Source organism: Daucus carota, chromosome 7 (genome assembly GCF_001625215.2).
Source record: "Daucus carota subsp. sativus chromosome 7, DH1 v3.0, whole genome shotgun sequence".
Taxonomy (NCBI): Eukaryota; Viridiplantae; Streptophyta; class Magnoliopsida; order Apiales; family Apiaceae; genus Daucus; species Daucus carota.
The window spans coordinates 35,334,216-35,349,163 of record NC_030387.2 but is presented as its reverse complement, the minus strand read 5'-3'; the positions used below and the strand labels follow the sequence as shown (position 1 = coordinate 35,349,163).

The 14,948-nt window shown below is 32.2% G+C and overlaps 1 protein-coding gene across 1 annotated transcript; it reads right to left on the bottom strand.

Annotated features, from left to right (window-relative positions):
• Window positions 1–403: 403 nt before the first annotated feature.
• On the bottom strand, window positions 404–8,277 carry LOC108195816 (extra-large guanine nucleotide-binding protein 1). Its single transcript, XM_017362779.2, has 9 exons — window positions 8,094–8,277; window positions 6,508–7,841; window positions 6,290–6,427; window positions 6,099–6,203; window positions 5,825–6,010; window positions 4,409–4,589; window positions 3,955–4,193; window positions 3,645–3,808; window positions 404–1,309 (listed from the first exon to the last, which is right to left on the bottom strand). The coding sequence occupies exons 2-9, from the start codon at window positions 7,831–7,833 to the stop codon at window positions 715–717; spliced, it is 2,934 nt and encodes a 977-aa protein (XP_017218268.2). The 5' UTR covers window positions 7,834–7,841; window positions 8,094–8,277; the 3' UTR covers window positions 404–714.
• Window positions 8,278–14,948: the final 6,671 nt, after the last annotated feature.

Here is a 14,948-nt window from a genome sequence, read left to right as displayed (position 1 = left end):
CAATTAATTGATGCTCTTATTATTGTTTCATGCTAAATTTATAGTATTCTCATCATCTCAGTTTATTTTCATGAAATTATAAAAAACTTCTGCTAGAAAAGTATATATTTTTTTTAAAAAAATGCTAGAAAAGTATATTAATTCAGGGGAAAAAAGGTATGAGAAGAAAAAATGTAGTTGGTCAAAAATTATAATCAACAGTTTTATCAGATTTCTCTCTCTCTCTCCAAACTTTACTAAAGAGACACCTTTCATCCGCAAACCAAAAGAAGACGGTATTTACAAAACAGAAAAGAGCATGCACTATATTCCAAAATACACACATACATATTTTAGCTTTAAAAACCTTCGCATAATCGCACATGATCTTTAATCCAAGCATTTGACCAGACGACGCATCATATCTTCAAAAATCATATTGCTTCTTCATATCATATGTTACATTTGAAATAGATCGAAGTCTTTACGTGGCACAGTATTAAAGATCTATGTAAAATTCATAATTCACTAGTACAAACACCATAGCGAGACCCTGAGGCTGCAATCACACGAGAACCCCACTACGCGTTCTCAAATGACAAGTTCTCACATGAATCAGCTCCTGCCTAAACTTCTCTTTTCATTTACAAGCCCTTCTTATGTACAATATCCGGCCATTGATAATAATTTGAAATGTTGACATTTACAAACCATCTCTGCTGCTATTGACTGACTTCACTGAGAAAATGAACTTGCCTCAGTACTATACATTGTATTCTCGCTCAAGCTGAAGTTGGCTCTCTCTTCATCCCACTTCAGAATCTCCCTTGCATATTTAAGGGATTCGTCAACACTTTCTGGTTCCATCGCATTGACTAATGAAACGTATAACTTTCGGTCTGTGAGAGATGAGAAGAGCCTCTTGAACTTAACTGCAACATAGTGGGAAGCCAGCTGACCAAGGGAAGGATTATAGTTAATGTTGCTCGAGCTGTTGTTTGAGCGATGATGACTACTAATCAACGGATGGAAATCATCAAACCATTCACATTGAGTCAAAGGGCTATGTTCTATCTTTTCCTCAAATAAATCACATTTGTTGAGTATGAGAAGAAAATCCATCTGATCAAATGTTGGGTGGGTAACAATGCTTTCAAATAACTTCCTGCTCAACATCATCTTGTTCACTAAAGCTCCATCACCATCAGTACCAAACTGGTCATAGTCACTCAAAGCGACACAGAAAATGACAACTCGGACATCTTCAAACATTTCTAGCCACTTACAATTTTCTGCAACACCTCTGGCTTGCACTCTAATTAGTTGAAACCTACACACCAGGAAAAATGAAATGTTATTAATCACAAGTCAACCACTACTTCAGCACCGTGTATACCTTTCTTCAATCAGTACCAGATAAACGGAGAAAGTTAATATTCAGTTGTACTTCTGATGATTCTTAATTAATTATCAAGCATTTATGAGCCTGTTTTAGCAAGCTTTTTTTTCAAAATTTAAGAGCTTATTTTTTTATTAAAAAAATGCAAAAATTTTTAAAATTTTTAGATATAAATGTTAAGGGTATATTCGTTATTTAGGAAAAAAATAAGGGCTTATTCCAGAAAAAAAGTAGAGTTCTATGTACTTTTCTCCAAAAATAAGCCCTTATTTCTGAAAAATAAGGTTAGCCAAATGGCCAATATATAAGATTCGGGTTGGGTCTCCGTTGTCCGTAAGCACTTCTAGTAAACTTGGGTCCTACTGATATAAATTATTCTAGATAACATATATATGGTGATAGTGGTGCACTGGTGCTTAAAGGCTAATGTCTCTGAAAAGTAACTGCTTCATCTTGTATCTTGTTTTGGGTGACTGGGGTCAATAAGCATGTCTACTATCGTTACTAAAACTTTAATGCTGATTTCTACATAAGTTCCAGCTTCCAATTATTGACTTCGTGACATACACCCTTCAATTATACAAAATCCTTCATGTTTGAATGCTTTAGTGTTATTATGTGCTGATGTAACATCATGGGACTAACTTGGTACCTGAAAGCACCTCCAGCAGAATGTAATTACGAATTCAACACAGATAAGAAGTAATCCATACTGTAGCTTTCAAGGATATGTTAAAAGGTTGCTTCTGAAGCAACCTTTTTTTCTCCAACATTGGAGAGTATCAAAAGGCTTCCCTCCTATTTATTTTTTTTCAAGATAAGTCGGCAAAATATGTTACTGTTCTTGTTTCAAGTAATTTAAACTTATATCTGAATGCAGATATGTAATCTATATAAAATGTTATTGACTGATTTAGACCATTTTCTTTCAGGTTCAGGGGCTAATTGCATGGTGTAAATATCATTATTTCTTATAGACGATTCCACTTAGAACTTGATGAATAGTTGAATACAACCTTCAGTCGAAAGATGAAGATGATACTGATGACATTATAATTACTGATGAATCAGCTAAGAGCATGATGAGCATAGCATAGGATGATTTTGAAAATTAAGCCTTTCTCACTTCATACTTTATAATTCAAGGATCTTGATCATGTAATTAATGTGTATTTGTCATATATAACATGATATAAATATAATATTTCAAGACAGCTTCTAAATATGTCTATAAGTATAACCACTTCTAAATATGTCTAAATATAGAGAATTTGAATATAAATATAATATTTCAAGACAGCTTCTAAATATGTCTATAAGTATAACCACTTCTAAATATGTCTAAATATAGAGAATTTGAAAACGTCTTGGCTGGGTGCTAAGTAGAATGTCTAGTGATCTACAAAAATCCTCATTGATGTTACATAGCTGATTTCTGAATTGTGTAGTCTTGTGTCAACTCATTTAACACCCACTACACATACATGTGCTCTAATTTGCACTAATATGCATAAGATGTAATTATTTATGCATCAAAAGAAAGGAATACTAATAATATAAAGTAGCAGATATCAAAAACTACAAAAAAAAAAAAATGATTACTAATGTTAATGATGAGGATGACTGAAATTTTGAAGAGCCTATTTTTGAAACTAAGCACTTTACATGCATCCATAAGTAATACCAGTGTTCTAAAAATCGGTCTAGGCGGCACCGAAACGTCCCGATTCGGTCCTAGGCAGTGATTTAGGCGTTTTTTACAAAAATCGGTCCTAGGCGGTCGACATCCCGCCTAGGCAGTCCAGGTGGACAATAACAAAAAAAAAATTAATAAATAAATTTAAAATTATAATTATATTATAAGAAATTAAGTATTCACTTGTACGTAACTTAATATTTTTATAGTAAAATGACTAATTTTATTTAATATTTCTTGCGTGATGTATAAGAGACTGATTAGTATATATTTATTGAATGAGTGATCTTGTATTATATGTATCAAGTATTTATTTAATATGTAATATTATATTCTTTATCAGTTTGACTCTACTAGTAGTGTTAAAGTAAATAAAATTTATCAGTTTGACTCTACTAGTAGTGTTAAAGTAAATAAAATTATTAAATTATATATAATTATAATAATTTAAAATTAATATATGTCCGGTTAATCTTTCCAATTAATCCCCGATTTCTCGATTAATCGCTAGAAGGTACCCAGACCGCCCTGGGACGCCTCGCGATTTCTAGAACATCGAGTAATACACACCTGAGCAGGGAATCATGTTGATCCACTGTGTCAAAACTATCATCAGATGCTGGAAGGGGGAATGCAAAGTCCGCACAAGCAAGCCCATTTGATGAAGTCACACCCTCGGCGTACAAAATATCCACATCAGAAGGTATATAATCTATTCGCAATATATCAACAGCCTGTGAAAATGATAATTAGGCATTAATAACAGCACACTTGAAGTAATCACCGGATGTGCAGATATTCAAGTGAATATTGCAACCACAGCAAGTATGCATGCTCCCATATAAGGAGAATATCCTAACTTTAGCTACTATAGTCATACCCTTTCCAGAAAATAGCTAGCTATGCTCGGGAGCATTTCTAGTTCACTTCTCCGGCTGTATGTAGCTTTCAAGGCTTCACTTTTCAGCAATTCTTCAATTATTGGTGCATATTCCCGAGTGGCAGCTGGAAAAATGGCTTCCAAATTTCCAGATGCCATTATCTTGAGAAGCCAGTCGGAGAATGCTTTCAGCCTTGGGCATATCGAGTAGATAGATTCATTCTTGTTTTCTTTATCTCCTGTTGTCAATCAGAAGTTATCTTCTTCATTACACACAGAATTGCCTAATTTTAAGTACTCAATAATATGATGTAACTTCTACAGCGCAAACTTTAACTATTAAGGCCTATAAAGCTAAAAAGATGCAATGCTGCTATTTGTTCAACAACAGCGGCAATCATACTCAGGCAAAACAGGAACAACAGCAACAAAAGTGAACAAGCTAAAGCTCTACCTTCGTTGCCACAAATCTCAAAAGGCTTATCTTTCCTCATATCATTCAAACTTTCATCTTCAAAACGTTCACGGCCTTCAAGGATTATGCAAAGATACCCATAGACATTAGTTTGAATCAATAATTTGATATTTTCACGTTCATCCTCCCCAAAAGGAATGTCTCTATATAGGATTTTGGCCTGATAAAAAGAGAAACAGTACTTTACAGAGCTTATACATAAAACGACAAAAAAAAACATATTTGTACACGATTCACTTCAGAAACATAATTATGCATAACTTTTATTTATGTAAATATGGTTGTATCTAAAAAATACTTTCTAAGATTCATATTTTCCTATAACACTCACTCACTCCTACTAACCTCCTGTACTATGGAAGAGACTTGTTCAAAGAATTGTTTTTTAACTAGAATCTAGTATCCGTATGTAGATGCAATCACAGATATGACAAGTATCCTAAGAAATCAGACAATTTGTTTATAATTATCTAATCAGCTAAAACACAATACAATTTATACATTTTGTTATTAAAAAAAAAGAAAGAAAGAAAGTTTTGACATGTAATTCCTACTAACCTCCAAACTTTTATCATAAAAAAAAACAATTTGATAGAAGTCTGGTTGTAGATAATTAATTTACAGCCTGTAAAATTGAATTTAAAAAATATATACAGAAAATATATAAAGTTTCTTGTAATGACATAGACAAAGAGGACATGGGAAACAAAAGGTAAATGTAATCCACATTAGCCTGTACATCAGAATCACATCGAATTAAATCACTGTATCCTTTCTTAACAATTTCCTTTTGGGATGTCCCAACCATGTCTGAACATTTCCTACAATGATATACTAATCTTCCCTCATAATAGTAGGTCCCACAATTTTTTGTATTTTCTTCACTGTTCTTAATCTTCGTGCCCAACCCAAGATTCTAATGGTTGGGTGGAACGGAGGGAGTAACAAATTCAAATGCACTATAGTTACATTACATGAAATTATGGAGCATACATAACGATAAGAGACAAACCCACACACACATATATGTGTATTATTTTTCCATTTTTTGTGTGGCCTTACTCATAACAGGATTAAGATTTATAATAAATTAATATGCAAAGTAGAAACTATGAAATCTAATGAATTTGTACAGGTTCCTTGACAAAAATTATACATCACTCTTTGCTATAAAAAGCAACACACATATTTGTTCATGTACCTTCATTTGCGACCTACAGTAAGTACAAAAAATTACTACGTGCCTATATAATCAGCTATTACTATAGTCATAGATAAACAGTGAGTATATCAACAAGCAGCGCTGTGTACAAGAATCAACAAAATAAATCAGAAGTTATATGGATTATGCAAAAATAAATGTTTGGGCCACAAGTGATTTGAACAGGAAAATACCTGTTTAAAAATGGTACTGGTCCCAGATCCACTGTATCCAATCAAAAGTAGCTTCTGCACTGTTACTTTCTCCAGGTAGTCGGGCACTATTTGACTTGTTACATTACTCACTTGCTCTCCCGAAGAATGAATGGATTTAGAAGGAACAGGCAGCGATAGTACAGCAGACAAAAGTTTTGTTCTAGCCTGCAATTTTGCTTAGACTTTCAAAATCTCATACTAGTTGTGAACAGATGCATATCTGTGTCCATGAGTATAACAAGGTATCACATACCTTTCCCCAAATATAACCTTTCGTATTTTTTTGCCCCTCTTCTTGGTATGAACCATCATCATTCACCCAAAAGTGTGGGTTTCCAGCACATTGGACTCCTGCAAGCTGCAACTCACGACATCAATTTTTTCCTACCATAAGATATTGCAATAAAAATATAAAATTAAATAAGTTTATTCCTGAATATTAACCTGCAACATTCGCAACTCTATTTTTGTTATCTCGCGGCCATTGATATAAACTCCTGTGTTTCCATTGCTAGCATCAACATTAATTGGACCGCCTACGTTCAAATGAGGGCTGATAATTTTTGAAGGCTTCTCTCCTTCCTGTTAAAATCTAAGATAGTCAGTCAAGTTCTATGGCGAGAAAACAGACAGTACTATATAAAATCTTAAATGTTTTTTACCTTTCCCCAAAGACCAGATACTTTATCATACCAATAATTTCCAGGCTTTAGTTTTTTTGGGGGACTGGGGCAGTTTTGTAGTATAACCAGCTCTTCACTGCAGAGAGGCTTCCCATTAACACAGACATATTCAGATGGCAATTGATTCGCAGAGCATAATTTCTCTGACTTCATTACTTGATGAACCTCTAGGTCATTAAGCAATCGCTTCATCATCCGAGAGCATTTACCCAATTTACTACGCTTTGACTCGTCAATAGGGCATCCAATGCAAGTAACACATTTCCTTCCTTCAGGCATAGACCCCATTGCTCGAAGTACACAATTGATACAATATTTTGCATCACAAACAATGCAGACCTCCTTCTCTGTAAATCTATATCCTTTAAAGCACCGGTAACATGCTCCTTTCTTGACTTTGACCTCGGATCCACTCCTTAGTCGAACGATATCAGGTTTAATCTGTCTATATTCCTCAGAAATATCTCCTTCTACTGATTCAACATCACGAAAAGTTACAACGGGGGTGTGTCTTTCATCACATGTAGTTTCGTCGACGTAATTACCAGTTTTATGAGAAGAAACCCGAGAAGATGGATATGCTGAGCTGAGCTCTGATTCTGTAGAGATCCAACCTGATTGATTTAAATCGTTAAAATCTAAGGTCTCCTTGCAACCATTTGAATCCCTGAGTGCCGCTGAGCTCCCTGATAGCTCTCTTGACTGGTCAAAGCTGTCTGAAAATCCCAATGTCCCCGAGCTTCCACCTCCAGCTAATAAATCAATTGAGTGACTAATAGAGGGTGTCTCAAGCTCAGTCGAACTATTTATCACATCAGAAAACTCACTAGATCCATACTGCCCATCACCCAACTCCAAAGTACCTGAACTACTTAATTCGCCCGACACAGCAAAATCACCCAAACCTACCCGTGCTTCCTCCAACACTTTTACTGCATTCGTAGAAACACTAATTCCAGATATTAAACCATCTTTCTCTTTAGCTACACAATCATCATCACTCCCATCTTTCTGCTCAAACTCCATCACCGATACAGGCGAAATCACAACTTTAGCCCCCAACTTAAACTCCTTCGAATACTTCATAGCAAAATCCGAAGCCGATATAGGCTGCACAACCGGCAGTGACAACTTATCAGGAAAACCAACCTGACTAACAACCGAAGCCACCGGAATCCTATCAACCTTAATCGGAACCGCACGTGGAAGATCCCTACCAGCAATAGGCGGGCCATGGTACTCCATAGCAAACGAATACGGAACTCCATCCACATCAGATACACCACTCCCCCTTCCCGGCGGCATCTCTACCACTATAACAACCAATTCAAACCTAGTTAACTCCACAACAAACCCTCACACACATAAATACACATACACATAACCAAATCAACTCTAAATAACTTCAAAACACAACACAAAGCCCTAATTTAAAGCTTTCAACAAATCCTTACACACAAACACAAATTACAAGTATCTAACCCTAATTTATAACAATTTAACAACAAATAAGCATAATAATAAGAAATTACAGTGAAATAAAATGTGAAGTGAAGTGTACATACCAGATTGAGAGTGAGGAATCCAAAGGTGTGGTTGCGTAGATGTGTAGAAATTGGGGACGGCAAGAGAGGAAAGTGAAAACACAGAGCGGTAAAGATGTGTACACTTTAGATTTTATCTTTAACTTTATGTGTATATCTGTTTGGTGTAGTTGTGTGTATATGTTACTGTTACAGTATTTTGTTTCTAGTGGGTGTATGAGACCCAGGAGCCAGTAGAAAGTGATGCATGTGGGATGGTGGGGACCGGTTAAGCTTTTGCTGGCTAGTTTCTCACGCCACCCAACTATTGAAATTTTTTATTGTATGTATATAGATGCTTTTCTTTAAATCTGGATATGCCAATAGTAAAGATGAATGTGAATTGTAGTTTATCCTAAAGAAAAGAAGGCAGTTAATAACCGGTGGTGTTTTTGTTATTTTTTTGGTGATCGGCATTTTCTTCATTGTTGGTTTGGTTAGTTGGGTTGGAGATGGAAGAAAGTCCCTGCAATAATAACCAACTCGACTTGGCGTCACAAGAATCAGATCTATATACACTAGGCCTGGCAATTTGACACGTAACACGCTAACACGAAACGAAACGACACGAAAAAAATGGATACGGGTTTTGATTTTCGATACACGAAACACGAAAGTACACGAACACGAAATTACACGATAGATTTCGTGTCGGATATGGGTTTTCATTTGGGGTACACGAAATACACGAAAGTACACGAAATATTTGTAGATTATATTTATTATATATATGTAATGATATATTAAATATATAATTGAGTATAAAGTATATATTTATATGTATGTGTGGATATATATTGTAGATACATTAACAAATTTATAAAGAATTGTATACAAGTATAATATATATTATTCACATTTAATAAATTTATAAAGAAAAATATATATTAAATCCATTTTTTGATTAAAAAATATATTAATATTTTTATATATAATATACACGAAAAGTACACGAAATATACACGAAACGATTCGAAACGGATACGGGTTTCAAATTAGGTACACGAAATTAATAACGGGCGGATACGGGTTTCACCTTCGAGTACACGAAACACGAAAATACACGAAACGAAAGTATACGAAACGAAACGATTGCCACCCCTGATATACACACGCAGCGTTGATTTGAGAAATTGAATTACAGTTTGTCTCGTGCAGTACATGCTATAAGCTAAATTTTATATAGAGTAGTTGGTATTAAATGCATGCGGATTGTTCAGGATGTGTCTAAGGACATATAGTAAAAAAAAAGATTTAATGATACGGTGTGTAGTGTGTAAAGTGTTTCGCGATAGAACACTCAACAGTCTCACCAACATTTGATCCGATTTAAATTGGGAAAATAGATTTTTTTGTCACTCAACTTATAGTGTTTTTAGAAACTTACTCCCCAATTATTTTTTTTCTTCTTTTAGTCACTAATGTTAGGTTTGGTTTTATTTTTAGCCACCAACTTAGGTTCGGATTTGATTACTAGCATTATGATAATTTTTTGTAGCATCATTTATACATAGTGATAGTATGTAATATTTTGATGATGTGTCGTATGTTTATATCTTTATATATAGCAATAATAATATAAAATGAGCCGATGAAAAATTAAAATCAGGAAAAATCGTAATTAGATTCTAAAAATTCAATAAATCATGAATATGAAATCAATGACTTCAAACAATTCACTCTCTCTCATATGATAAAGTGTAATTGAGTGATATGACGTATCATCTTATGCTATTAACGTTTCAATCGACTAGCTCAGTCTAAAATCTCTCTTAAATTTATCTTCAAAAATTTTAATAACTTTATCTGATTACAATTTTCAAGATAAATAAATAGAAAGGAAAACTTAATTTTCAATGATTGTCCTTTATATATAATGCATCATTTTATATTATTTTTACTCCCTCTATCCCTCTCATTAGTTTACAGTTTTTTCTACTGCTTATCGCGTATTTAAAACTCTTATAAAACATAGTTTCATAACTTATTTTTGTGAATTTTTTTGTGTGTAAAAATTCAAACGCTGGATTTTCATTCGGAAGAAAAAAATAAAATTATTTATGAAACTACATCTTTTAAAGGCCATAAGATGCGTGTAAAATTCTTATCATTTAAGGTAAACGACCTTGGAGACATAAAAAATACTATATATAAAGATACAAACATATATCAAATCATCAAAATATTACAGACTACCACTATATTTTAATAATGCTACACATAAAATGTAATGCTAATAATCAAATCCGAACCTAACTCCAGTGACAAAAAAATAGATGAATCTAACACTAGTGAGTAAACTAAAAAAATTATAGTTGAGTGGTTAGCTTCTAAAGACGCAATAAGTTTAGTGGCAAACAAAATTATCATAATACTAGATTACTAGTAATCAAATCGAACCTAAGTTGGTGGCTTAAAAAAAAAACCAAACCTAACATTAGTGAATAAAAGAGGAAAAAAATTAGTTGGGTGATTTCTAAAAGCACAATAAGTTGAGTGGTAAAAAAATCTATTTTTTCATTTAGATTCGATTGTTTGTGAATTATGATCCAACTAGCTTCTTAACCCGTGCAAAGCACGGGCTGTTTTAAATTATTTTTTTGATATAGGTTTATCTCTTTTAAATTGAGTGATAATAATAATAATTAAGCCTGAAATACGACTAACCGCTCTAACCGCTCACTTATTCTTCTCTCCCAATCTTCAAGATTTCGTTCATCCTTTCTTTCGACTTTGTGCGGCACATGTAATCACATGTTTTGGAAATTTGTGGAGTTTAGTCGCATTCACTATGTCATATACATTGCACACTTTTTTCTTGGTGAATGAGTCACTTGTTTTAAATCTTGCAAATTGATGTTGTTTTATGAGGGAGTTTCGAATGTTTAAACAATTCCTAATTGATTTGCTCTCCCGCTCGAGGGCGCTTTCACGACATTGTCATTTGAGAATTGTTGTGATGTGTCTGCTATTAAATGGTTACGGTGTAGCGGTTGTCAAAGCGACGCAATCGCCAAGATTGTCTGAGGGAGTTTCAATGAAGTCATTCCGGTGGAATGCAGTGCAATCAAAGTAGTGAGAGTCCATGGAGTTGTTCTTGGTATATTAGGGAAAATGGGTTTAGAGAGGTCTTCATCGGTGTTAATGTGCAAATCATTGTAAGATTTCAAGATTTTGGGTTCCGATTTGGTTGGCACCCGATCTCTTCTCCCAAGCTTTCAACTTTGCAATCCGTGTAAGTAATGGTTCTTGATTTCTCCGTTTGTTTTCTTCAATGGACTTCACCACTTAAACCGAGAAATTTTTAAGTAAGTCTCATGTGAAAAAGGCCATGGGCTAAGGTATTATAGTTATATTGTATCACACACAATTTTATTTATTATGCACTAAGCCAGGGGTCTCACGGAAACAACCTCTCTACTTTAAGGTAGAGGCATGGTCTGCGTATATTTTACCCTCTTCAGACCCTGCTCTAAGCGGGATATACTGAGCACGTTTGGTTTGGTTCTTTTAAATTGAGATTATTTATATTATAAAAGTAATTTATATTGTATATTTATTTATATTTTAAGTCATATTATATTGATATCCATATGTACACATATCCTCACTATGATATTTATTAATATATAAATACAAAAAATATACATAGTTTAAAATTTTATTATATAATTAAATTACCACCCACCTAAAATTATTGAAAATTTGATAAAAGAAATGAGATTTTTGCTGAATCAGAGCCCTTGTCATATAGTTATATATTATATTTATACTTATTCTAATATACATATAAATATAATTTTTTTTAATCATAATAATTAAATATTCTAAAAACCGGTTGGTTGACTGATTAATCGATAATCAGAAGGATTTTTAATCCGATTTAGTAAAATTCGGTTAAATCAATGATTATTTGGTCAAAACTTGATCAATTCGATGAAAATCCGGTTGAATATTAAATTTTACAAAATTTGTGGGGTAAATTTAAAATTTAAAAATGATTATATATATATATATATTATTATATATATAATATTAAATTATTTTCAAATAATGATCATGTTAATAGTTATACAGAGTAAGGGTAGATTAGTCTCTTTGAATTAAATTACTCATTATTGTTGTGTTAGATATATAATAGAATTTGACAAAATTCGGTTAAAATCGATGGCTAATTGGACAAAAATTGGATTAATTGGTTGAAAATCAGGCCGAATATTAGAATTTACAAAATTATTTATTTATTATTAAAACATAAATATAAATATATAATACATATATATATTGGAGTTTTAAATATGAAGTAATTATTATTAAAACATAAATACAAATATATAATACATACGCCCCGTCCCACCAGGACTGTTTGCACGCATTTTGAGACTCTTATAAAGTATAGTTCAATAATGTTTTTTTTAATTTTTTTTTGAATAAAAGTTTAAACGTCAAAACTTTTTTCAGGATTTTAAAAATATATATATATATATATATGATGTAAGTATACTTTATAAGAGCCTTAAAATGCGTGCCAAAAACTAACGTAAAGAACCTGTTGGGACGGAAGGAGTATATATATTGGAGTTTTAAATATGAAGTAATTTAATGTATATTAATGGTTAGACATTAATGTCTAATAAATACATTAGTGTTAAAAGTCAATAATGACCTTTATATAAAAAAACATATATATTTTGAACAAGGGGTAGTATAGTCACTTTGAATAAAATTACTCAAGGTTGTTGTATTATATATATAATAGATTTTCCGTCAAAAAAAAAAAAAAATAAAAAATATATATAATAGATTTAAATTTGGTGCTTTGTGCATAATTGCTTAACGAGAGAGAAGAAGTTTGAAACTAGAATGAATATATTGCTAACGTTGCCAATTTAAAATGAAAGCCGTTGTGATAATATCTTATCGATTCATATGCCGTCCAGTTGGATTATAGTAATATTTATTATTCATTTATTACTAAAACGGAAAACGAACAAGAAAAAAGAGGAGGGAAAGTCTGGTGATTGCTGAGATTCATTATCCTGCCACAGAATTTACTGAAAACATAAACTACTTGAGCTATTGAGTACTGAACTCTCTGATGTAAGTTAATATATCGAATATCGTGACAACTCTAAATCTATTCTTTATACATGTTTTTTATTTATTTTATTATTATTTGAAGATAAAGTTGGTGAGAGAATTAGAAAGAAAGTGAATAGTTTCGGAGGAAAATAAATATTATGTTCGATGATAATATGTTAAAATCACCCGAATATTTTTTCAAAAAGAAGAGAGGGAGGATGTTCTTGATTTTTTAAAGACACGATAGGAATCCATTGGAGACTAGAGTACGAATTTATTACATCTTCAAAAACTTATTCAATAATTTCACTGGAGATGATCTTATAATCTTATAGTCGGAATAATGTTTGATTAACGTTTCAAAAGCCTTATGATATTTTTCAATGATAAAATATATAATGGCGCAACTTGTAAGTCAAGTAAAAATCGAGTAGTAATGTCATTCATAAAAGTCATATTAATAACATTAATATTTTATGTTTTTTCAGGGATAAGTTCTATGGAGACCACGTTTTCATTGGAGACTTGGAGACCACTTATGTACTGCAACTAAAATACTTCATAAAAACATTGCAAAATGTATTATTTTTCGAATCATGTTCTACAAAGATCATCATTTTATTAACAATCTTGCAAATTTTATACATTTGGCAAATAAAACACTAAAAAACATATTATTTTACAAAACCATGTTTAGTGTGCAGAACATTTGTTCATCTTGCAGAACATACATGTTCTGCTTGTTTAGCATAGATAATTTTCAACATTTTCGATGAAATAGTGATATTTATCGAATGTGCTTCGCAAAACAATAAATTTGATAGTGTTTTAATTACAGAATATAAGTGGTCTCCAAGGTCTCCGATGAAAACGTGGTCTCCATAGAACCTTTCTCTGTTTTTTCATTTATAATCCAAATAAATTGGTTGTTACTCCCATCATCACAATCCCAGCGTTAATGTTCAGAATATCGTCATCCGAAAAATTGATCTTGAATATTATTTATTAACGTTATATCATGTAATATTTTAGATATTTATTAAAAATGTTATATCTTTTGGCGTATGTTAAGGTAAAAAGAACAAAAAAACTATTTTATATAGCGGTTTGTTAGGGTTGAACTAACATAACGGTACATGATATAACGTTTTATTTAGATTAAAAAACGAAACTCTACGAATGTATAGCATTTTGCTAGGTCAAAAAACAAAGCACTACAATCTAGCACTTTCTTTCAAGATTGAAGATACTAAATTATCAAGCGTTAATAAATGATATTTTGGGGAAAATCGATATTTTGGTTTATTTTCCCCAACTGTATTATTTTGAGCATTACTTATATATTTTTTGATATGCGAGACTTTTTCTCGACAAAATTACATGACATTGAAAGGATTGTAGGTTGTGGTTTTTAAAATGAAAAACTTAAAATAACATTTTAATATTCTTTTTAATATTAATTATATATATACACATACATATATATAATAAATTTTAAAATATATGACATTAATAATTATCAATTAAACTAAATTAAAAAGATATGAAAGCCAAAGAACATATTCATACAATATAACAACAATACATATATATATCATTTCAAACAATTAAGAGATAAATCTAAAAATTCGTGTTTGACCCCAATCCAAGACTCAACCTTCGTCACCGTCAGCGTTTGGGTACTCTCTCGATAGCTTCAATAGTTCACTGAAAGCCTTTGGTGTAATGAACCGCAATCCCTCCGGAAAGAAAGTC

Excerpts from the sequence above, each read along its gene's own strand:
- LOC108195816 (XM_017362779.2), bottom strand. The coding sequence starts at position 7,833 with ATGCCGCCGGGAAGGGGGAGTGGTGTATCTGATGTGGATGGAGTTCCG. Across the intron at positions 6,204-6,289 it reads TAGAGTTGCGAATGTTGCAG|CTTGCAGGAGTCCAATGTGC; the intron begins GTTAATATTCAG and ends CGTGAGTTGCAG. Across the intron at positions 3,809-3,954 it reads CTAGCTATTTTCTGGAAAGG|GCTGTTGATATATTGCGAAT; the intron begins GTATGACTATAG and ends TCATTTTCACAG.